Source organism: Leiobunum rupestre, chromosome 7, assembly GCF_980474605.1.
Source record: "Leiobunum rupestre chromosome 7, qqLeiRupe1.1.hap1, whole genome shotgun sequence".
Taxonomy (NCBI): Eukaryota; Metazoa; Arthropoda; class Arachnida; order Opiliones; family Sclerosomatidae; genus Leiobunum; species Leiobunum rupestre.
In genome coordinates, this window is record NC_143390.1 from 43,581,299 (window position 1) to 43,606,400 (window position 25,102).

The 25,102-nt window shown below is 35.7% G+C and overlaps 1 protein-coding gene across 1 annotated transcript in view; it reads right to left on the reverse strand.

Annotated features, from left to right (window-relative positions):
* The window catches only part of LOC149936393 (uncharacterized), a 68,709-nt gene extending 47,112 nt beyond the window's left edge, over positions 1-21,597 (reverse strand). The window contains exon 1 of the mRNA XM_090154638.1: positions 20,526-21,597. Coding sequence (XP_090010764.1) covers positions 20,526-21,216 — 691 coding nt within the window. The 5' untranslated portion in view covers positions 21,217-21,597. The remainder of the gene's footprint in view (positions 1-20,525) is intronic.
* Positions 21,598-25,102: the final 3,505 nt, after the last annotated feature.

Below are 25,102 nucleotides of genomic sequence, written 5' to 3' on the forward strand. Positions count from 1 at the left end.
AATGTAAGGAATGATCATATATTCTAGGAAATGCTCAAAATACAATAATGTACAATAATATTGAATGTAAATGAGCACCTTATACAACATATCACGACGTCGCAAATCAGTGTCGGAACAGATTGGCTATAGTGCTGGTTGGGCAATCTTTCGAGGGTCCATTCTCTAATAAATCTGGAATAGTACATCACCAGACAGACAACTAACTCGATCGTAACAGACATTTAATATCTTCCCAACAATATTTCGGAAGCTGCCAAAAAAAAGTTAAAAGAGAGGTGGTGAGGGGGGGTTGAAAGAAGGGGGAAAACGATTCGTGTGACGTCATCCGTGACCATTCCGCCCACCATTATCAAGTACGTAGCCCTGGGTAGAGAAATAATATTATACACAAGTGCGCAATCGCCTCCAGGTGGGGGTGGCAGCGTGGACGAAGGATGCTGACGGGATATTCAAGGAGGGCGAGTAGCGCGGGGGGAGGCGAAAATCATTGGAGATATTTTATTAGGTCGAGTTTGCATCTGTAGCGGCGCCCTATCTGACGGTCTCACGCTGCGTTGTGCCAGATGGGGTTTGCAAAAACCAGAAAATAATAAACTATTCTACAACTATACCGTTGTTATGTTAAAGGAAATATACCTGACCACATTTTTCCCTAAGAGCGTATTTCAAAATTTCATCCAGAAATATAAGTGTTGATGACAACTTGGTTCGCATCTCTGTATTTCATATAAATTATCTCTAAAAAAGGCAAAATATGAATATAAATGTTTTCAACCTTTATTCGTTAACATTTTATGGTAGTTAGGTTGCATCATGCCAAGTTGAACCCGAAGTAACTCTAGTTCAGTTAACTTACGTGGGAATATTAGTATCGTTTTTCAATCAGCATGGTCCATTCTACATAAGAGACAAAATGTAGCATTTACTCTAGAATTTTCTCACATTTAATATGAGTCCAGCATTTAACAAATTGGGGGGAGTGCCAGAATTACCGCGAGTCAAGGACTTAAAACCAGTAGTTTTTATATTTATATTCAATATACCTCTTTTTAGATAAATTTCCAATTATCTATGTAAAGTAACAGCTCCCGGCCCGTATATGGGCTCAGTGCCCCGAAATGAATATTTGAGCATCCCCAACCTGACCGACCAAAAAAATCGATTGCTCAACTAACAACTTACATCATATAACATCGGTTCCCTGTATTTTTAAATGTTCTGTTTTCAAAGAAGTTGAAATTCACAATTTAAAAAAATCACAAAATAAAGCTCATTTCGGTATATTTACTAATTTCAGGAGAGGGAGTTAAAAATTGCGATTTTTAGTATCAATTAATTGGCACCCCCCAAAAACTTTTAGCTCCCCCGAGTTTTGGTGGTTAGTTACGGGCCTGAACAGCTTTATCTGGTGGAACACCGCAACGCGAAAAGCAGGTAGATTTCATCTCAGGAATGATTTCACTATGATTACTTTTTTCGTTAAGTTTTTTTCAGTAAATTTGTTTCAAAGAAATTTAAGAACAAAATGTTGAAAATTGTCTAGGACGTAAACGGGGCCGATTGGTGTAAGAAATTTAACATTTCTAATGGACCATCACCTTATTTCTGTGGGTCCGCTTCGTTTTACGGATGGCCCACGGTTTGGTGACCTTTTGTAATGATATATAGTCATTTGATGTAGTATAATCTACAATTATATTTGGATAGTCGTGAGTTCTACTTTAGCTCAAAACCGAATTTGAATCTGGGTTTTTTTTACAATAGTTTTGTAAAGTTATCTGCAAGCGCAAAATGAAATTTAAAACCGTCAATGGCCCCTTGCTTTTTTTGCATTTTCTTAGACAATCTAATAAGAAACTTTCTCCGGTGGTGTCGTGACCGAACTATTGGTCCTCTAAGCAGACAGCGTCTGTTTTTCGTTTTAAAAACACGCTTCGTCAGGACAACCAATAAAATAAATACTTGTTCTCAAAACTACAAATGGAATAAACAAACACTGTCTGCTTAAAGTACATTTAGCTCCGTCAAGCCACTAGCGCCCAGTTTCTTCGTGAATTATCCGTTTAATTATTTCAAATCAATTTATTTTAAGTTATATTCTAAGTAAATTTAACCCATCGCGTGAAAAATTTCGTGAAAAGGGAGGGAAACAGGATGACTTTGGCAATCGAGGATATGTTGTGGGAAATATCCCCAGGACACGAGTTCTCTTCCAAGACGGGCTGAGAACGAGGCAACAACAGAAAGCCATATGGTCGCGGCTATATTAAGCTTTAATCACCCCCAAAGAAAGGGAAGACGAGGGAAAAGAAATCGAGCCCGAAGCGACGTTTAAAAGACTCTCTTAATTCGTACAACGATTTTATGGATATTCGTCACAACGACTAACTGATAACCTCCGGGCAACTTTACGCTAATGACACCGAGTTAGTATACGCTTTAATAAAATTACCACCCAAAATACCCGATTGCTCGGATAGAATAGAATAAACTCTACCCGTTCCTCCAACTCTTTAGCGAACTGTCAAGCCACACAGACTAATAAGAAAGGCAAGGGTCTTCCAGAACTTGAAAAAGACGAAAAATATCCCACGGTAACGAAATTATAAAAGAAAGTTCAGTTTCTCCTTATTGTTTCCCCGTACGACGTAAGATAATGGGGTAGCTTCTTTCATTTCTGTGTCATTCGGTACGTTAGAAGGACTCCCACAATTTCCGACTGCGCCACATGCAAGACCAGAAGTTGCCGAACCAGTTGGCTCCGACACGACGCTTAGAAATCGAGCGGGGTCAGTCAGGAAGGACTTTACGAAGTTGGGGGAAAAAATGCCAAGGGAGATTTTTAAAGTTGGGCGTCATAACCACCATTGGTATATAATTCCCGCACCAGAGATACGTGTTTGCAACCACGGACTCGATAAACTACTCGAGGCAATTTAGGCTGTTCTTTTACCCCTCTTTCAACGGGCACCGGCTTGAAGGGAAAGTAAAGGTGGCCCGCGCCTTCCGACGAAATATTAGGTTATCTGGGATTTAAAATATAGCTTCTGATTTGCCTAATACGTTTCGCCTCGTTATATATTTTTTCTTTCGGTTCACGATTTTCTCATTCTCGGATATAAATAAGAGAAGAGATTTGTTATTCAAAGGACACCGTATACTGGATGAGGCGTTTTTCCGATGCTACGCCGATTTTGGGTAGTCACTTAAGAATCAATTAGGGGACTGGTTTTCACTCTGAGAGATAGTGGTATATTAGTAAGGAATGGGGAAAGAAATCGGATTAAATAATCACTATAACTTAAATTCTTAATGAACGAGCGAACCTTCGTTTTTGGCGATAACGAAAAAATTTCAGTCGGGGAACCCTAAACTGAAGTCACGAAATGTGAGCGCGATCAACGCGGCCAAATTGGTTTGGCGCGCCTAACGATACGACCCATATCTGATAAAAACCCATTGCGAGTCTCACGAGGCGATATGTAACTATCCAATTAGAGGCAAATAGATCGGAAAGATTTTAAATCGTATTTGCTCCGCGCTGAAAGTTTCCGAGTTTGTCTAGCTGGGAACACAGTCGCGCGGTTCTCCAAGGATTCATTTTCTCGATTTATATATCGAAATTAATGATATGGGAATAACAACAGCTTGCGGAGCTATAGTCGTTCTACGACTACAAAACGGTCGGGTATAGTAGGTTCAAATTTCCGATACAACGCAAACAGGCTCGCTTTTTATATCAAAACTGTCGGCGACTTCGAGGAAAACTGAGTGACTACCTTTGAGGCCCCATTCGACGACTAACGAGAAAGCGGACGTCTGTTCAGTCTGTTTTCGCGAAATTGGAAGAAAAAAAGGAAGATTTCAAATGACAAAACGTTGTTGTCGACAGCGTTTAAGTTAAGATCTGCTTACGAAAAACGTTGACCTCGCCTGGCCCGCAATTATAATTCGATATGAAATGGAGCCGAGGTACACAAGCAGATGGAGCCGCTGGGCCACGATGCTTCATTAAACGTTTTGCCATCGTCCGAAAGGATGAAGACCTCCGCTTACCGGAAGGATATTTTTATAACAATGGTAAACTAGGTAACCGCCTCTGAGGATGAAGAGCGTTGTGATCCTATTAATAAAAATTTATCAAGTGGACCTTCCGATTAGTCAATGCGGTGTGCTACCTGGAATCCTAAAGCCCCAAATCTTCGAATGTTTTCTACGTATTAGGAACTTTAATATTTAATATTAATATTATATATTTTTATAGAAAATATGTAAAATGAATAATTATCTGAAATTGGCTTTCGTAATTTCAATTTTATAGTTTGATCTGACTAAAATTTGAAGAAACTAGGTAGTATATTTCGTAATAAGGAGTATAGGGAATATTTGATATTTGCTGTTCTTTGTGGAACATTTAATATTATCTATTCTTCGTGGAACATTTAATATTTGCGGTTGTTCATGGAACATTTAATATTTGCGGTTGTTCATGGAACATTTAATATTTGCGGTTGTTCATGGAACATTTAATATTTTCTTTTCTTTATGGAATATTAGAATTTTTCTGTACCGTATGGAATATTTGAAATTTGCTGTTCTTCATTTAATATTTGAAATTTGCTGTTCTTCATTTAATATTTGAAATTTGCTGTTCTTCATGGAATATTCGATATTTCCTATTCTTCATTGAATTTTTTATATTTCTTATTCTTCATGGAAAATTTCATATTTACTATTGTCCATGGAATATTTTATATTTCCTATTTTTCATGAAATATTTGATATTTCCTATTTCTCATGAAATATTTGATGTTTCTTATTTTTCATGGAAAATTTCATATTTACTATTGTCCATGGAATATTTTATATTTCCTATTTTTCATGAAATATTTGATATTTCCTATTTTTTCATGAAATATTTGATATTTCCTATTTTTTCATGAAATATTTGATGTTTCTTATTTTTCATGAAATATTTGATATTTAATATTTTTTGTGGAATATCGGATATTTCTTGTTCTTCGTGAAATATTTGATATTTCCTAATCGTCATGGAATATCGGATATTTCCTATTCTTCGTGGAATATCGGATATTTCCTATTCTTCGTGGAATATCGGATATTTCCTATTCTTCGTGGAATATCGGATATTTCCTATTCTTCGTGGAATATCGGATATTTCCTATTCTCCGTGAAATATTTGATATTTCCTATTCTTCGTGAAATATTTGATATTTCCTATTCTTCATGGACAAAAAGGTGAAACACCTCATAAATAGGACTAAAAATTCGCTGGTAATTCTAAATCGCGTAGTTAATGGCGGGAAAATATTACCGCGGTAGATGGCGCTGTGCATTGAAGAAGATTTCGTCAGTTTGACGCGCATTCGTCGTCGTTCACACGTTTAAAAGCTGTCGGTGTCTGGCGAGCGCGCAAGCGACATTCCTGGCAAAATAAAGAGCCGTTTCTCGAAATAAACAAGAGAAGAAGGGAGGGCATCGCGCGATGGAGCCAGATAACGTAACATTACGCGGCTTACTAGGTAAAAACACGTGCATCGTGGAATGGCTTATGGCCGGGAGCCAGGATGCAATGAGCGAGAGAATCCAGGATGCAATGAGCGAGTTGTTGGGAGATGCGGAGACTGCTTTCTTCAATCTTTCTTAGAAATAAAAGATTCTTTCGAGGCCGACAAACCACGCAATTTGAGAGAGGGCAAATTACTTCGATTATAGTTGTTACTTATCAAAATTTACGACTTTCCAATATAAAAGTGGTTAAAAAAGTGCATTAAATTATAGGTTTATTTACAATAAATATGTCAGAAGAAACCCCAGAATGTGATAATATCAAAAATTAGTTGGGGTTATTTTAAATATAATGCTATAAAATTTTCACGGCGTATTAAACGTAAATAGAAAATTTTGTAGTTTAAAAGCGAGGGCAGAACCGTCCCTTGGGTAGGGCGAGTGGGGCAGGGGCCCAGGGTGCCAAAATGTTAGGGGCTCAAAATCGATGATTTTCATTTAAATTGGATATTGAAAATTTAAAAATTTCTACTTAAGGTTCTGGGGGCGCCATTTTGGTTTTTGGCCCAGGGCGCCATTTGGACTAGGTACGGCTCTGAGCGAGGGGTAAGACACTCTGCGAACTCGGTGTACACTGCCGTACCTTTGACAGTGCTAAATGAAACTCGCGAACTCTTGAAAATATGTACCTTTAACAGTGCTAAATGCACGAACTCGGTGTACAGATTATCTGAGACTGTCTTACCCCTCGTTTAAAAGTACAAATGGTTAGTTTTGACGGGGCAAAGTTTAAAACCTAACACGGTATTAATAGTTTAAGTAAAATATACGTGTTCTTTCACATTTTCGATTTAAAATACGACGTAAAGTAGAATACAGAAAAACTATTAGTAACTTCCGGTAGTAAGTTTTTTATATTACAAATGAATGAAACATAATCACCTTTATAATTAATATTAAATATATACAACCACTTAAATCCATATTTAAGAGGGACAGAAATTAACCCGAAGCTAATGTTATATTAAAGACAAAAAAAAAACTTGAAATGAAAGGGGACTCGAGTGGATCGGAATGGGCCCGAGTATTCGGAGAGTCAAGGCACGCGAAATGCAAATTCGTTATTTTTTTGGGGAGGGTAATTTGACCCGAAAGGTCGTGGCGGTGGTGGGCACCTCAAGTTTATCCGTATACTTTTACCACACTGATTCTTCGTCGGTCACGAATGACTGCTTTCGAAATAACGCATCCTTAATGACCGGCTAAGAGCGAATCATTGCATTATTCATGGAAGAAAACGTAATTAAACGATTCTCAAAATCACTCGACCATTTCCAAATATTTAACCAAAGTCGCCAATGCTACTTAAAAACGGAGAATTCCCCGAGCGAGGGGACAATCCGAGGTGCGCGTCTTCGCGTCTCTAGTTCCGAAGTTCTTTCGGTTTGCCGCTAGGGTCGAGCGCGAATATTAATGACAAGATCTGAATTCGCGCCACCACTCCGCTGGTAGCCCCCGGGAGCCAAAACTGTTCTCGGTCTCGACCCCCCCTGTTACGAAGGAGGGGGGCAATTAACAGGTACGTGGTGGGAAGGCAATGATTAGCGCTAATTAAGAGAGACGTCCCATTTCGAAGACGCGGTTGAGGATTATTATTACCCAAATTATTATCCTTTGTTTTTCTTTCTCTTAACTTCTCCGATACGCGGCGTCAAAATAGCAGAAGGAGCGAGACGATAAATATGTTGACGATTTATTCTGACGATCCCCTTTTTCATCGCGAGATGGCTTAAATGGGTTGCCGTAAACAGTTTCGTTTTAAAGAGGCGTTGGATGAGTTAAAAGGATTATGACCCTTTGACCCCCGCAAGTTTAATTGCTTTGATATAGTTATGAGCCTCATTAATTGGTTTAGTTAATAGTTATTCTAATTAACGAATGAATTATCGAGAAGAAATGATCGTCTGGTAGCGCTTTGTTCTAGATTTAAAAACAAAATCGAAACCAATTTGTAAACATTTAAAGGACCACACTGGCTTTTTAAATATCTGGGTGAAAGTCAAGTGGCTCCGCCCCTTCCATACCTCGTGATAGCAGTTACGTCCAATTATATTCGGTGACTTTTGCCATCTAATTATAAACATTTAAAGGGTCTTATCGACATTTGGAATCGATTACCTCGTTTCCGGAGCTCACGCGGTAAAAATAGTAAAATTAAAAACGCTGGCGTAGTGTTTCTTTAATGGTCTTCCACAGTTTTCATTATAATTCTCTGCTAAATTGTTTACAATAGATTTCATATATAATTAAAAAATCAAATCCATATAGAAATAGAAATATTAATGCTTACTTTAATTTTCTGAAATAGATCGTATGTAGATTAAAAATAATTAAAATCCATATAGAAATATAAATGTTATATCTTTTTTTTTTAATTCCCTTAAATAGATATTATATATAATTTGAAAAGTAGCAAAATCTAATTTTCGATGAAGTTCTTTTCGAAAAAATCGAAAATTAATATCCAAGTTACATTTAACAGTCATAATGGTTTCGAAAGTAATTTCTACAGAAAGTAACAATTTAGAAAAATAAAAATCGTGGTATTTTATCTTCAATTACTAAAATGGCCCGTAACAACCTGGCGATTCAACCTCAAACCTTTCACTGACATGACAACTTGCACAGATACAAACTCTAATAATGTGTTGGGTATAATAATGATCTATATCAAATAAAGAACACGTAATTTCAAGTAATAAGTCACGTAATAATTAAAGAGTTAAGAACCAGTATGGTTTTACAGTCGAAAGCCATGCCATAAGCCCGATTGTCAATTGAGAAAGCGAAGTTAAATAGACCTCGCAACTATGCAAATAATCTCCGTGACAGGTGATTTCAATGCCATGTTTTCCCATGTACTGATTTTCCAGTTCAAATTTATGCCGTGACAATCCGCCGTATAATTCTACGAAGACAATGGCTATATCTAAATTTAAACCCTATTAACGGATAAAACAAGAATTAAAATGAACGAAATAGAATGAAATGGTTAATGAAATTTAGATGAGGGAAATGCGCCACTATTATTTTGGGGACGGGGAATAAATCTGTATATATTGTCATTCGTCATTACAGTTGACCATTTAAATCACTTTGAAAATGTAAATTTTCGTTTAATGTGTTATTATTCTCAAATATTTAAACAGAAGTTTCTAGTTTTTAATTTATAGCTGTGCAGATGGAAAATTAACCATTTCTTAACTATTACTAAATATTAGAGATATGTTTAAAATATATTTAAACATTTACTGATTTAGGTTATGTTTGGTGTAATTAAATACTTATAAAGTTTTTATATAATTTGTATTGTATAACCTTAATAATAATAATATTTAAATATCTAATTAATGAAAATTCAAATCAAATCTAATTAAGTGGTATAGACACTGAGACTATGTTTAGTTGCAGAAGGTATCAAAAGGGGTACTGTCAAAGCTATGCCCAAATAAGGGGGTTGAACACGGAAACCATCCCCTGGTTACACCACAAAAAAACCCACCAATCTGTCAATTTTAAAACCATTTTCTATGAAATCAAATCTAGAAATCATTTTCACAGTTAAATTTAAAAAAACCTTCCGTGATATCCTAGGGCAATTTTTCACTTAATTTAAATAATTACAGCTTGAGGATCATAAACGATATTTCAATTTAAACAGGGCTCGATATCTGATTGCGGGGTGATTAGGAAATCATACCGGAACGATTAATTTCATTAAGAACTCCTATTAAACGTTAAATTTTTAAAAAGAAAAACAATTTAATGATAATTGAAGTGGACCGGCTTTATCCCCCATTCCCTTCCCCCTCCGTTAACTTCTGAAAAACTTCGATCTACATTTACATAGGAAAAATAAAATAAGACCTAAATAAAATCGTATGGGATTATAGCAGCAGATAAGATAATTATTTAAAGACAATAGATTTTTTTTCAAGTAATCGCGACAAGTACTTTGCGCATGGCCTGCGTGTGCCCTAACCCCCCCCCCCTCTTTTAGCCTCCCCCCTTTAGCCCAATCTCCGCTAACCTTGCATATTTCTTTTGCCCTTCGCTAAAAAATACATCTGATATTTTTTTACGGAATAACGAAGACTAAGTGGGGGGGGGGGCATCCAAGGCTTATCGAGAGGTTTTGACAGACCCTATTCTCTAACCCCCCTCTCGGTCAACCATGTTCTAACGACGCTATTAATTACATATCTATGGAATATATTATAGTGTATTAGTGCTTGATAAGAAACTGATTTGAAAATAAATCACATGTTTTCGACAGATAACATCTATATTGGTTTCCATTGACGTTCACATTCCAAAACACGTAAATAAATAGGAAATTATGGGATAAAAAGTTAATTGAAGTTTTTGGATATTTGAGAAGGTAAACTATTTTTTACAGATTTCATTTCCATCCCACATGCTTGTTTACATGGATTTCATTATCGTGTATTCCGCCGCGGTAAAAAGTAGTTCCCTTCTTTTTGAGGCTTCAATGAGGTAAAACTAAACTTCTAAATGCTGAAACAATTACATTCTACAATTTATTTTGCGGTTATTTATATTGCTAAATGTACATATTAATCATAACTAATTAAAGTACAATAATTGCATTCTCAAATAGGCTTAAAATTTTACCCAAAATCCTCTAGAAAAGCATAATTGTTTTACAGCGAATTTCAATCCATATTGAATACCGAGTTCTGGAGGTCATTTATAAAATTTCAATCACAGTGGAATCTAGAATATGAGGTCAGTCCGTCCAAGACTTTCTCAACCTATTTACTTTTAGTAATAATAAATAACAATTAAGACCGACAAGTAAAATAGAGATAATAATATACTTTCCATATATTTTCACTATCGTTAATTTCTTAAAGAAATATTAAATTACGGTCCACTATGGTACTATGTTCCAGCTATGATAGGTTCTATCATAAATTGTACTACAAATGACCCTTAACCTAAAGTTACATCCCAAATTGAAAAATAACCTACAAAACTTTGTGACATACATGTAACTTCATTAAAAAATAGAAATGAAAGAAAAAAAATCCTAAATTAATTAGCCCATTAAAATAATAAAAGTTACGTAGGTCCCGCTTCATTTCAAAAACCGCCGTCAAATCTTTCCCACGATTTACATTTTAAATTCGTATCAAATTGAACAGTATATTTTTTCAAGAGTCAAGTGTAGCCTACAAATCCACCCCCGATAAATAATCTTAACCCCGAAAAAATTCGACCCGATATCTCAAAACAACGAGAAATAAACCGATCCACTTTCGTTTAACCTCAAAACGAATGAAAGCGCCATTAAAAAGAAAAATTTTAATTTTTTTTTATAAATTCCAAAGCGAGCGCCATTTAAATTTGCACGGAAGAGCCCGTTCCCGCTGGCAAACGGAGGGCCACGATTAGGCCCCTCCCTGCGGCGAGAGACCATTAAAAGGTCACGAGCGTGTTTCGACCCCATTACGTAATAATTCCAGCCCAGCAGAAGGGTGGGAACGTCGACCAGCTATTCCCGAATAATGGATACAGTTTCTCGGTTCAAACCCGATAAATTATTACACAGATCGTGCTTAAATTATCGATAATTAAAATGACACCGAAAAAAATATCGATACGTGGTGCACGATTTAAAATGCGTATACTATATAGAGCTGTACTTGTACTTAATTAATGGAATCTATTGGCTACGGAATGTTCAGAATGCGTTTAAATGTAAGTTTACTATTGGTATAGTAGAAAAGTAACCCATATCGAAAAAATTAAATGTAATTATAGCCAAGGCTTAATTCTTAGTTTAGTTCAATAACATAAATATTGTACGTAATAACGTAATAAATAATTGTTTATACGTGGAAGCTAAATGTAGTGATAAAATTTTCTTAAACTTTTGATTCCAAGTTTAACTAATTTTTCCCTGATTCAAACCAATGCAGACATGTATTTAAGGAAGTGGTTTTAATTAAGTCGTATAATTGCTATATTTAATGGGAGCTATTTTACCATAATTACTATTATGAGTATTTCAATTACAAATTATTAATATAATAATAAATTAAAACTACGTGAAAATTAAGCCTACCTATAGTGTTCATATGGGCGTTATAGTTTACATGTATAGGTGTAAATATAACATAACAACAGCTTATGAATAGTTTTTTTTATACGGTGTAATTGGAATTTAACCACTTATACTTGGAATGCTGAATGCACAACGCACCTTGGGGAACATGTACAGATCTAATACTTACGTATATGAATGGTTCAACATTGTAATTTATAATTATTCGAACAGTTACAAACTGCTTCTCTCAGAATTCAATGTCGATTATTACTTTAATTACTAATTCGTTAAGCGACCGGAGACTAGGTAGTATGAACATTGAATTTAACTATAGATCCTAAATTGGTATTAAAAATTAATCCAAGCTAACCTTATACCCCTGGCTTTCTTGGGACACTTCTAAATTTTGGTTTTACCTATTGTTATATCATTGTAGCTAAATTTTCACTTATTATTGGCTTTCTTTGTAACCATCATTCGAGATTTGGAATAAATGTGCCCACAAGTGCTCTATTAAAGTTAGAGGGACGCCTAAATTTTCAGTTGAGGTGCCTAATGCCCACCGCTTCATAGAAAAATGCTTCAGTTGTCTAGTGCCCACAATTCTACAAACAAACGCTTCAGGTTCCAATTTCCCGCAGTTTCAGAAGAAGTCGCTTTAGGTGTATAGTACCCACGGCTCCAAAAACAAACGTTTTAGGTGCCAAGTTCCTGCAGTTCTAGAAACAAACGCTTCAGATGCCGAGTGCCCACAATTCTAGAAAAAAAACTTTGCAATTCCGACTACCCTTAGCTCTAAAAAAGGGTTGGTGCCCATATCTGTTCAGAAAAGGTTCAAAGAGGGCTTAGTGTCCACAGTCTTTCAATTAATATGTCAAGTGGTGCCTAGTGTTTACACTCAGCCCTTCAGAAAAAACGCAATCGGGTGGCCACATACCTCCAAAAAGACACAAGAGGTCGCCCACAGCCGTAATAAAAGCCTAAGCCACTAGAAAAAATGCAATGGAATGCCAAGAGTAAAAACTACTTTGAATCTGTCTCAAAACGATCTGCGAACAAATTTTTTAGCTATAACAAACCTAAATAGTAAACAAGGAAAACTGTTTTTTACCCTTCCCATATACAAATCAAATCGAAAGTGAATCTCAATACAATAACACCAAAAAACGGAAGCTAAATGAAGTGGCGCAAAGGAAAACGATTGGTTGGAAAGGGGTAGCGAGTTCCTGTTTGGCGCGGTACTAGAGGAACGGAATGAGAATTCACCTTGGCCAAAAAACGCGCGAGCAACCGCGCCCCTTAATATTAGTATTAACAGCGTTCCTGACGAAGTGAGCAACGGAATGTACCATAAAACGTGGAAAAAGCGAGCTTGTTAGCCAGTTTGGGAAAAGTATTTTTTTCCTACCCTAGCTAATAATGGTAAGTCGCTGGTGGTTTTTTCCCCCTACTCGTTATGGTCGTCTCCCCTCGATTAAAAACTTTATAAGTCGCTATCCGCGGTTAATTAGCCGCCGGCTCTAATTTATGCGGTGCGCTACTTCGGTATATGGGCCTAGATGTTGTACTTCTTCTCGGCCATATACCGGAATAATTATTGTGATTACGGTAGCCCTGCCCGAAAAACGGCGCTATACCAGGGAAAAGAAAAATCGGAGCTGTTTTCTGGCTCTCAATCGTGAACGGGGTGAAGAGCTACAACGCCATTCTACAAATAAAACCAGAGATAATTTAACCAAATGCACTCGCTGCGAATATTAATACCACGCTGTATTATATTAGAAACTAATGGGAGCCTTTAAACGTCTGTTAGTTTGAGTACTCATAAGTCCAGTGTAGATATAGAATGAAGAGTGAAATATTGGTATTTCACAACGCTATAAAATGCACTCGCCGCGAATATTAATACCATGCTGTATTATATTGGAAACTAATGGGAGCCTTTAAACGTCTGTTAGTTTGAGTACTCATAAGTCCAGTGTAGATATAGAATGAAGAGTGAAATATTGGTATTTCACAACGCTATAAAATGCACTCGCCGCGAATATTAATACCATGCTGTATTATATCGGAAACTAATGTGAGCCTTTAAAAGCCTGTTAGTTTGAATACTCATAAGTCCAGTGTAGATATAGAATGAAGAGTGAAATATTGGTATTTCACAACGCTATAAAAAAGTGAACAAAATATTTTCACGAGAAATTTCACGAACGAGACGCAATTTAATGGAAGTTTTAAAGTGTGATAAATAAAATGACTCTAGTCACGGTTGTCTATAATCCCGTGCGAGGATAATTACGTTACGTGATAGGTTAGAAAGAGTTATACCATTATCCTAGCGCCGCGGCGTAATATTTATACCTGAATTTTGTTCCAAGTATTTTCATTGGAAAATACACATTAAAAACAAAATATGGAAAATTTGTAAATGCGTAATTTTTTTTGCAGGATTGAAGGATTTTTCGATATATGTATATGTATATATATATATATATATATATATATATATATATATATATATATATATATATATATATATATATATATATATCCAAAATAAAAACAACAGTATTTTAAAAGCCAAGATACTTCAATATATATATCCAATTGAGTTTTTAAAATATTCACAATTTTTTCTACTTTTTTTGGTACTTTATTGATTTTCAATTTCGTTTAGTCGATCTCTAATCTACGTTTTTGGAGATTTATTTAAAAAAATGTAATATTTAAGGAATCGAACATCATTAAAAGGGATTCTAAGATTCTTAATGATGATTTGATTTTTTTGCAAGATTATAGATTTTTTTATATATATCAAAATCTAATTGAATTTTAAAAAAAATTCGCATTTAACAATTTGTTTACTTTTTTGGTATTTCATTCTTTATGGGTGACGCTTCATATAATACCAATCAAATATGAATGGGCGTATGCAAAAATTTTAAAACCACTTTATAAATAAGTTAGCAAGTCCTACTGAAGTAGCGCTATGTCTTTGTGAAAATGATTGGCATGTTTAGCTAGGAATTTATAGAAAGGTCTATTAAGGATAACAATTTTGATATCAAAATTAAGCCTTGATTGAACGTAATAAATTGAATTGTCCCGTTTTAAACTAACCGTTATAAATGAACTTCCGCATACTTAATATCAGTGATATAGAGAAAGCATTGCATTCAATTTTTCCAAGAATGAAAACGTGCCAGTGTAAGAATAAAAAGTGGGACCCGGCGGTGAGGAGCGAAAATTGTCCCGATGCTTAGAGCGAAACCACGAGAGCGTTTTGTTTGTGTTGGAAGGAGTGTTTACCCTGCGTTTAAAAATGTTAAATACCAGTACGGCGCTTTCGCTAATAATAAAAAAAGAGACAACTCTCCATCGGCGGGCGGCGATGAGAAATATCAAAGGAAAGGTGTTCTTCAAAAATGGAGAGCCATTAGGAGACTGTGTTTAAAGTGGGGGAGGCCAAACAGACTTTCTCGGAAATTGCCTTCGCCAGGAGAGAATCACCGAAACGAGAAAATTTCGATTTCTTAAAGAAAAATCACGATCTTTATTTGGGACATTGCCAACGTGCGGTGGTTTCATTAGTGGTAACTATGACGGGAAACCTTTCGATAGCGAGTGTTCGTTACGGATAACTCGTACTTTTAATGTTCCCCAATTAACCAGGTCCAGTAAGTTACGTCTCTTAACTTAGAACTAAACAGAAGCGTATGATAGTTCTCTTAAGACCTTTTCGGGCCCTGGGCTAAATTATTTCTTAAGACCTTTGCGATCCCCAACGGTCAGCCTTTGTATGTCCGTTGTCTAAATTCAACTACGCAATAATCAAACCCAAACTTCTAATTTCAAAAGTATAAGATAATACTACTGAAAATAAGATTTTTACTGACAGTGACTCGCTGTTAGGTTTTATAAGAAATGGTAGGTACCGTATGATACGCGATGTGACGATGAGTCAAATTACTTTAGACGTAACTAAAAGATACGTAATATTAAATGAGCATAAATAATATTTTACAAACTAAACCCGTATCCCTAGAGGCTGTATGGCCCTTCCGGGGCCCCAAAACTGGCTGGGGGCCCTGGGCTACCACTTAGCCCATGCTTTAAGACGGCCCTGCTGTATCTGATTTTGTTACTAACTAATATAGTTCTTATTGAAATATTAAGTATTTATCTTATAAAGTTAAATCAAGAATGTATTTATTTATACTCAGGGAGAATGAATATGTCGAGACTATCGACGGACACGTTGAGGCCCTAACCCCCTCACGCTAAGGGGGGGGGAGGAAAAAAAGGAGGAGGTCTTATTTTTTGCGTCCTCGCAGCAGCGTTAATCGCGTCGAAAAACGTAATTTTTTAAGAACCAATGAGATTGCAGTATTATTTGATTTTATTAAAGCGGAGGAGCATACCGGGGCCCCCAACGGGTGGAATTGAAGAAACGCTAAAAATAACCTCGACACATTCATTCTCCCTGAGTATAAATAAATACATTCTTGGTTAAATGATAAGGTTTTACATCGTTACTCGATAAATATTACCTATTCATTCAAGGTTTGGACATTGAGAAGTGCGTGATAGCGTACGAAATTACATGTTGCAATTATACCCAGTTAACTTTATCACAAGTTTTTATATATCTCTTACGAGAGAAACTTGTATCCATATTGACCATAAAAATTGAAAAATGTATACCTTCACAGGATTTAAGGCAATTTTTTTAATTATTTTATTATTTAGCTTAATGACGTAAAATGTAGAATTTAAACTACGTACGAATATGTACCGATTTATAAACAATATATTCTGTAAGAGTTTCAGAAAGTCACTCTCTGACGTATTTAGCTAGAAAAAGTTTTTCTTAAGAAATTATTTTTGTAAAATACTCCAAAAAATCTTAATTCCCCCCCCTTTAAGCAAAAACTTGAATCTTTAATTTTAAACAAAACTATTTAACTCTTTTTTAAACTTAAATATTTTACCTTTACCCTGTCTATTATTATCAAGTTAGTGTTTTTTCCTTTGTTGGTATTTTTTTTCTTTTAAATAGTTAAATGGTTATTAAATATTTAATATAATTAGCGGGCTCACAAGTCACAAAGATAACTTAGCCTAACCACAATTTGTAATTTAATTCATGTTGCTACCAATAAACTTTGATTTGATTTGAACAGCGGATGAATACACCCAATCAAGGCTCCAAATTTACCGACCCTATTATTTAGTGCTCGACATTCGATTAATTTTTATCAATGAATAAAATAAGCTCGGCGATATTTAAATAATATTTATTTAAATAACCAATAGTAAAATAAAAATTGTAAAATGTTTAAATAATCAAAAGTGAATAAGCCTATTATTTAAATAAACAAACAATTATTTAAATAAATACCACTTTTATTCAAATAAATGCTTGGTTGCGTAAAAAAAAACATAATTAAATAATTTAAAATGATATTCTTTTTACCAACGTGTTTTAAATAAATCGAAAAATTTGTGGATAACGAATAAACAATTCCGAGCACTACTATTATTTCGATTAAATATGTAAAAGTTAAAAATTAAACTGCGTACGGATATTTAACTTTTGATAAACCAGATCTTATAGATAAAATAGTATGAGAAAATCAACGCTCTATTTTTTGTTCCCAAACGTTTTTCGATAACCCCTCAGCAGCCTACGTAGATACATGTTTCGAGCGAATGACATTATCAAGATACTTATCTCGCAAGATAATTATATACTTCTGATATAATTAAGATAATCCTTATATAATTGTAAAACAGCTAGTTAATTTACAGGGTGTTTCAAAATGTTATGCATCAATTTGAAGGAGTTGTAGGGGGTGAGTTGAGAAGTATGCCTGTTTTTCCCCATTTTCCTGCGACGAGTTAAAAGAGGGCCAGACAGCTTCAAAGTGTAGCCTACTAGCCTCTGAAATTAGGCTGCAAAAAGCGCAAAACCAAGCAGCAGGGAAACGCGAACATTAAGGTTTGGGTTCGTGTGATAGGTAAACAAATCGAGGTAACCAGCGTAAAAAGGTAACTTAAACAGTGTTTAAAGTTTTGCGCTTGTTGCAGCCTACTTCGAGGAGCTAGTAGGCCACACTTTGAAGTTCTCTGGCGCTCTTTTAATTCATCGTAAGAGAATGGGAAAAAACAGGCATACTTCTCAACTCACCCACTACAGCTCCTTAAAATTTTGGAATAACCTTTTGAAACACCCTGTATAGGTACGAATTGGTAAAGTTGAAACAAACGAAAATCAGCTGAGTGTAAAAGCGACCGACGGAGCCGTGATCAATTCGGGATGCTGAATGCCGGAGGGGTGTTCGCCAGAAGAAGGGGGAGTTGGTTCAAGGAAGTAGTTCAAGGAGACCGCTCACGGTGTCTTCCCATCAGCCCCTTCTTGCCGATCCTCCATCTTCGGCCGAGAAAGAAAAAACGCATCGAGCATACTACCCAATACAGGGTTGGGAACAAATATGAAGCGAGCGTTCCATCAAAAAAACCTCGAAGAGGAGAATCGGCCTTTGATCGGGCCAAGAAATATCTCGACGGAGGCGAGAGCCGAGAGAAAAAAAGAGATAGTACGCCGAATTTCTTTTTAATTTTATACCTAACGCGGCTTCCTATATGGGGGGATTTTTTTTCACCAAAAGATAATAGGTTGAAAGACTAAAACCGTGGAAACATATCCCTTCGCTCGACGCGACGCGGCGTGGTTGCGGGCCGGCACGCGGAACGGCTACTTGTACCGCTCAAAACAAAAAAGATTCTTCGCTGAAGGACGGACCAGCGTCGTATTAAATCGAGAGCCGAGGAAAACGGGTCAAATCGGAGAAGATAGCACGCACCATAACGCCAGTACGCCAGTTGCGAAAATACACGGCGTCGAGGGTTATCGCTTTCAAACCATTAATCTTTCATAAAGTTTCAAATTATTATTATATAGCCCAATCGTTTACAACGATTTTATTTATTATTATTAAATTCCGATAAGAAAAAATTCTTGAATATTTCGTGCAAATTTGATATTGATGGGGAAGATATTTTGATTTGGGAAAAGATTGATGGGCGATACGATACGCGTATTTTTCGCGACTTCTCTACTAATCGAGTTAAGCAGCCCCTAGGAAACGTGTACGGTTAACTTGTAGGTTTGTAAGGTTACGGAATTTCAGTATAAGAAAATGTTTCAATGGTAAAAATAATTTTGTGCATTGAAAAGACGTATAATTTGGCAAATATTACTCTAAAATGAAATGAAGATTTTACGTATCTAAATAACTCTACTTTTTTTAGTAGTTTTGAGTGAATTTAAAATTTATAAAATTACGAAAGCAAGGGCGTATGATTTAGCCAATACTACTCTGAAATAAAATGAAAATTTAACGTACCTTAATACCACTACTTTTTTTAGTAGTTCTGAGTTAATTTAAAAATGTATTAAATAAAGGGCGTATGATTTCGCAAATACTACTCTAAAATAAAATGAAAATTTAAAGTATCAAAATATCTCTACTTGTTTTAGTAGTTTCGAGTGAATTTAAAAATGTATAAAGTTACGAAAGCAAAGGCGTATGATTTAGCAAGTACTACTTTAACCAAAATGAAAATTTAAAGTATCTAAATATCTCTACTTGTTTTAGTAGTTTTCAGTGAATTTAAAATATATAAAATTACGAAAGCCGAGGGGCTAACCACTCTTAGAAAGTGTGTACACCGGATTACGCTTAGATTAGCATTGCCAAAGGCAGGGACTTCAAAGATTACGCGTAATCCCATTAGTACAGTCAAAGGTACGGCTCTGTACACCGATTACGCGGAGTGATCAGCCCCTCGACGAAAGCAAGGGCGTATGATTTAGAAAATACTACTGTGAAATAAAATGAAAATTTTATACGTGTAAATTTACTTGTTTCGGTAGTTTTGTGGGAATTTAAAAATGTATAACACCAAGACACTACCAGTATTTCTGGTCACGTATTTAAAAAAAAATAATTTTTTTGCGGTAGAGGGAACGCCGGAAATATTACAGCTTTCTAAAGCACACTTAAGTGTCGAAAATTGATAGTAACTACTCTGACGGCTTTTTAGTTAGCCTAACTATAAAAAGTGGATAAAAATATGGGTACTCAATCGGGCGTCTATACTGTTCTATTTCATGAATTGTCACGGGCTTGCGAAGAAATTCGAGGAGCGCGAATTCCAAATATTCTTTCACCGGACTTTAAACCCAATAAAAGCGAACAGTGAAAATTTAGAGCCCAAAGATACCTCGTTGAATATAAGAGAAATACAAATATCAACGCTTAACGTATTTACTATTTAATTTTGAAAATTATAATTTTTTCTAAAAATAAAACATTTTTTGGATAAATAAATTATACATAGATATTTTCATTAACATACTTATAAATTTCAGTTTACTGATAATAGAAAATGGAATATTTAAGCTTGCCAGGTGAGCTTGCCAGGTGTAGTTTTGATTAAGTTACGTGTATCCCCCCAAACGACTCAATTTTCACCATTTAAAAAATTTTAGTAGTAAGAATAGGCTTTTCAAAGCTCGTTAGTTAAGCAATTGAGTGTTTACTATCAGGTTGAGTTCTCGCCACAAGCGGTTTATAAAGAGTAGCGTTGTCGGCATCTCTCAGCTGGCAGCCGAGGCAAAAAAAACCCGGCAAGGGAATAGGTCGCGACAAAAAGGCTAAATAAAACAGCGAAACAACGGAACTCCTCGGCTCACGAGGTATAGGTAGATACGCTTAAAAATAAAAAAGGCAGAGAGAGAGAGAGAGAGTAGAGTTGTTAGGAGAGTGAGTGTGAAAAGGGAGCTTGCTCCTACCTAGCATTTTGCTGAGATCGGCGTTATGCAAATCGGGATTCTCGTCCGCCAGTCGTTTCCTCTCGACTTTGGCCCAAACCATGAAGGCGTTCATGGGTCGGCGGATTCTTTGTTCCTGCGTCGCCCTGTTGCCTCCCCGCGTCGAAACCGGAGCGGCCGGGGGACTCAGCAGCTCGCTTCCGCCGGAACCCGACGCGCCTCCTCGCGCCGCGCTCTGCGGGGAGCGATGGATGGACGCTTGACCCTGGGGAACGGGCATGCCGGACATCAGCATCTCGTCGTTGTACGGCGACACGCTGTTGATGTCGGCGGGCGAGAAACAGCTGGAATCGCCGCTGGAGTCGGCTCCTTTGGCCACGTCCGTCGGACGGGTCGGTCCTCCGGGTCGCCGTTCGGACGAAGCCACGTAATACGGTTCGACGGACGACTGACCCACGTTGGGGTAGGGCACGGGTGACCAGTCGGACACCGGGTAGTAGACCGATTCGTTCTTGGGATGGACGATCAGTCGGTGGACGGAATTGGCGGCGTACGGGTCCTGGTGAGCGTCGGCGTTCATCATGTGGACGTCGGCGCAGTCCCTCAAGGCGCCACCGTCGTCTTCGTGGTCGTAGTTCATCTGGGGTAAATCCAGAGACGATGAAGGCTGGACGCCTCCGCCCGCCGGGTTCGAACCCGGTCCGTAACTCATATGGAACCCGCGGCAAAACGCGTAAAAAACGACTGACAAACTTTTTCGATTCCTTAGTTTCGAACACAATTTCCCATAGAAAGGCGTCTACGAACTGTTTTTCCCCGTTAACAACGGCTAAAACCCGGACGGAGATAGACCAACGTAGGCGAAAATAACTTTTTGTACGGGCAGATTTAAGCAAAAGGTAAATAACACACGAGGCGCGATGTTTGACTATTACGTACGCGAGTACGCGCGGTTGAGGCGCAACGGAGGAGCGCCGAAACGGTTCTACTCAACAGGTTGCCGGACGAACGGAAAACTGAACGAGAAGGGAGGAGAGCAGAGGTAGAGAGAGGAGAGTGCGCGAAAACTAGCTACGGCTGCGTTCAAACTTTTGAACAGAGGGGAGCCGCAGCTAAGGTAGAACGACTCGCGTCACTATAAAGCTGGCTGGCTCCAACTACAACTTACTGGGGATGGATACACGCGGGAGGGGAGACATTTTATATCTGGCTCATTCCCCCCGGTTCTCTCTCTCTCTCACTATTTCCCACCTTCGGAGAGCGAAGCAAAAACGCAAGAAGAATTTCAAAGAACGGAGCGTATAGCTAAGTATTTAAAATAATCACGATCAGGACCAACCCTGAGGTGTCGAACGCGCGCGAACAACTTAGCCTAATGTCGAAGTTAAAGGCGTGACAACGGTGACATACCGTATGCGGTTTTCACTTCCGTCCAGGTTTTATTTTAACTGCCAGGTGATTTTGGGGTGCAGCGGTTATTACCAATAAACGAACGCGTTATTTGGTTCGCGTGCGGTTGAGGCCGACACCGGAGCGTCACCCGACAACTGACAAAATATCTCTCCGGCGCTCGATCGTATAAGCGGGCTTATTTAAACAGACGCTTAAGTGGTGAAGTTTAAACTCGCGGAAACTTATAAACCGATTCGACTGCTATGATTTCCCCGCCGCGATTTACGTTGTTTTGATCGAAATGCAGCTTTTTTGACTGTCTGTGCAATTGCCAACTGCGGTACTCGGAGCGAATCGCGAATCATATAAGGTATAAACCGGTAATCCGTGCCGCAGATATTACCTAATTTTCAATTTGGCAGTCTCGGACGTCAGTACGTGATACGATTTATTAAATAGTATGAATCGTGATTTAGGCTTAGCAGTTTTTCCATTCTCCCTTTTTTTGTTCGTTTCGAAAATGTGCTTAAAGAGCTCAGATAACCCTTTTAGAATTATCTCGCTCACGTACAGGCAGCGCCTATCTTCATCAGACGACTTTTTATTCAACTTAAAAATCAAATAATTGTAGGTTTACATAAAAATCAAAAATTAAATGATTGTTGGTTTACATAAAAATTGAAAATCAAATGATTGTTGGTTTACATAAAAATTAAAAATCAAGTGATTGTTGGCTTACATAAAAATCAAATGATTGTTGGTTTACATAAGAATCAAATGATTGTTGGTTTACATAAGAATCAAATGATTGTTGGTTTACATAAAAATCAAATGATTGTTGGTTTACATAAAAATCAAATGATTGTTGGTTTACATAAAAATCAAATGATTGTTGGTTTACATAAAAATCAAATGATTGTTGGTTTACATAAAAATCAAAAATCAAATGATTGTTGGCTTACATAAGAATTAAATGATTGTTGGCTTACATAACAATCAAATGATTGTTGGCTTTCATAAAAATCAAATGATTGTTGGTTTACATAAAAATCAAATGATTGTTGGTTTACATAAAAATCAAATGATTGTTGGTTTACATAAAAATCAAATGATTGTTGGTTTACATAAAAATCAAATGATTGTTGGTTTACATAAAAATTAAAAATCAAGTGATTGTTGGCTTACATAAAAATCAAATGATTGTTGGTTTACATAAGAATCAAATGATTGTTGGTTTACATAAGAATCAAATGATTGTTGGTTTACATAAAAATCAAATGATTGTTGGTTTACATAAAAATCAAATGATTGTTGGTTTACATAAAAATCAAATGATTGTTGGTTTACATAAAAATCAAATGATTGTTGGTTTACATAAAAATCAAAAATCAAATGATTGTTGGCTTACATAAGAATTAAATGATTGTTGGCTTACATAACAATCAAATGATTGTTGGCTTTCATAAAAATCAAATGATTGTTGGTTTACATAAAAATCAAATGATTGTTGGTTTACATAAAAATCAAATGATTGTTGGTTTACATAAAAATCAAATGATTGTTGGTTTACGTAAAAATCAAAAATCAAATGATTGTTGGCTTACATAAGAATTAAATGATTGTTGGCTTACATAACAATCAAATGATTGTTGGCTTTCATAAAAATCAAATGATTGTTGGTTTACATAAAAATCAAATGATTGTTGGTTTACATAAAAATCAAATGATTGTTGGTTTACATAAAAATCAAATGATTGTTGGTTTACGTAAAAATCAAATGATTGTTGGTTTACATAAAAATCAAATGATTGTTGGTTTACATAAAAATCAAATGATTGTTGGTTTACATAAAAATCAAATGATTGTTGGTTTACATAAAAATCAAATGATTGTTGGTTTACATAAAAATCAAATGATTGTTGGTTTACATAAAAATCAAATGATTGTTGGTTTACATAAAAATCAAATGATTGTTGGTTTACGTAAAAATCAAAAATCAAATGATTGTTGGCTTACATAAGAATTAAATGATTGTTGGCTTACATAACAATCAAATGATTGTTGGCTTTCATAAAAATCAAATGATTGTTGGTTTACATAAAAATCAAATGATTGTTGGTTTACGTAAAAATCAAAAATCAAATGATTGTTGGCTTACATAAGAATTAAATGATTGTTGGCTTACATAACAATCAAATGATTGTTGGCTTTCATAAAAATCAAATGATTGTTGGTTTACATAAAAATCAAATGATTGTTGGTTTACATAAAAATCAAATGATTGTTGGTTTACATAAAAATCAAATGATTGTTGGTTTACGTAAAAATCAAATGATTGTTGGTTTACATAAAAATCAAATGATTGTTGGTTTACATAAAAATCAAATGATTGTTGGTTTACATAAAAATCAAATGATTGTTGGTTTACATAAAAATCAAATGATTGTTGGTTTACATAAAAATCAAATGATTGTTGGTTTACATAAAAATCAAATGATTGTTGGTTTACATAAAAATCAAATGATTGTTGGTTTACGTAAAAATCAAAAATCAAATGATTGTTGGCTTACATAAGAATTAAATGATTGTTGGCTTACATAACAATCAAATGATTGTTGGCTTTCATAAAAATCAAATGATTGTTGGTTTACATAAAAATCAAATGATTGTTGGTTTACATAAAAATCAAATGATCGTTGGTTTACATAAAAATATTATGATTGTTGGTTTAACAATAAATCAACTGATGGTTGGTTTAACAATAAATCAACTGATGGTTGGTTTAACAATAAATCAACTGATGGTTGGTTTTACAATGCATATAACCTTTTTATTTAATAAAAATCAACTGATGGTTGGTTTTACAATGCCTATAACCTTTTTATTTAAAAAAGATCAACTGAAGGTTGGTTTTACAATGCATATAACCTTTTTATTTAAAAAAATCAACTGATGGTGGTTTTAGACAAAAAATTTAATTATTGTTGTTTATGACAAAAAATCAAATTATTGTTGTTTATGACAAAAAATCAAATTATTGTTGTTTATGACAAAAATCAAATTATTGTTGTTTATGACAAAAAATCAAATTATTGTTGTTTATGACAAAATATCAAATTATTGTTGTTTATGACAAAAAATCAAATTATTGTTGTTTATGACAAAAAATCAAATTATTGTTGTTTATGACAAAAAATCAAATGATT